At 38.8% G+C, this 1,228-nt stretch overlaps 1 protein-coding gene across 2 annotated transcripts in view; it reads right to left on the bottom strand.

Annotated features, from left to right (window-relative positions):
- Positions 1 to 1,228, bottom strand: part of LOC107694479 (tripeptidyl-peptidase 2-like) — a 25,018-nt gene that overhangs the window by 17,038 nt on the left and 6,752 nt on the right. For both annotated transcript variants that reach the window (XM_016494183.1, XM_016494184.1), the window contains exon 10: positions 300 to 548. In XM_016494183.1, the coding sequence (XP_016349669.1) occupies positions 300 to 548 (249 nt within the window). The remainder of the gene's footprint in view (positions 1 to 299; positions 549 to 1,228) is intronic.

The following is a 1,228-nucleotide window of genomic DNA, read 5'->3' as shown; positions in this document are numbered from 1 at the left end:
TGAATTTACCTAACAACACCCCTTAGCCGTTATAAATTCACTGTAAACCACGGCTTCACAGGGATTATTGCTTTATTGTCGTAGTCCTGTTTTGTTGAATCAATGAAAGCAGTTAAAGCTTCTGTTTATAGGGATTTCCTCAGCGTGAGAGCGCCCTCTAGCCTTCAGATGGAGATTTACTACAAGATGCACATGACAATCGCAGCTTTTGCCTAATCGCGATTGCGATTTATCATGCAGCCCTACCCTTAGTATAAGCTTGGTAATTCTGGTTCAAACGGGCTGAGCTGCATCTGTACCTGAGAGCAGCAGAGCGATTCCTCCGCAGGCGTTCGGAGAGGACATGGAGGTGCCGTTCATCAGCTGCGTGCCGCGGAGCGTCCAGTTGGGCACGGAGGCGATGGCTCCGCCGGGGGCGCTGATGCTGACCCCCAGAGCCCCGTCTGTACTGGGGCCGCGGGACGACCACGTGTACTGGTTCGGAGGAAGCTTCTCTCTCAGAGAGTACTCGGCCATCATCATGTCCGGCGTGACGTAAGCGCCCACACCTGCACATCAGGAACCATCAAACCAGTGCTTTCTGACTGCATGATGTGGCTAAACATGAGGGAATTCCCTAATGCTGCCTTCAATATAATTAAGGTATCAAGTATACACTACCGGTCAAAAGTTTGGGATCAGTAAGACTTGTAATGTTTTTTAAAGAAGTCTCATCAAAGCTGCATTTATTTGATCAAAAATACAGAAAAAAATGAAATATTATTTCTAAAATATCTAAAATAATTTTTTTCTATTTTAATGTGATTTGTTTTTCAGTGTCACATGATCTTCAGAAATCATTCTAATATGCTGATTTATTATTAGAATTATCAATGTTGTGCTGCCAAATATTTTTTTGGAAACTGCAATATTTTTCCAGGATTCTTTGATGAATAAAAAGTTAAAAAGAACAGCATTTATTCAAATTATAAATATTTTCTAACGATATAAATATTTCCATCACTTCTTATCAATTTAACACATCCTTGCTGAATAAAAGTTTTTATTTTCTTTCAAAAAAAGAAAGAATAAAAATGTACTGACCCCAAACTTTTGAACGGTAGTGTATATTGTTAGAAAAGATTTCTATTTTAAATAAATGCTCTTCTTTTTAACTTTATATTCATCAAAGAATCCTGAAAAAAAGTATTTTGGTTTCCACAAAAATATTAGGCAGCACAACTGATTT

This window comes from Sinocyclocheilus anshuiensis, unplaced genomic scaffold (genome assembly GCF_001515605.1).
Source record: "Sinocyclocheilus anshuiensis isolate Anshui unplaced genomic scaffold, SAMN03320099.WGS_v1.1 scaffold2585, whole genome shotgun sequence".
NCBI classification, from domain to species: Eukaryota; Metazoa; Chordata; class Actinopteri; order Cypriniformes; family Cyprinidae; genus Sinocyclocheilus; species Sinocyclocheilus anshuiensis.
Note: the sequence above shows the minus strand (reverse complement) of the source record. Positions and strands in the feature narration are given on the sequence as shown.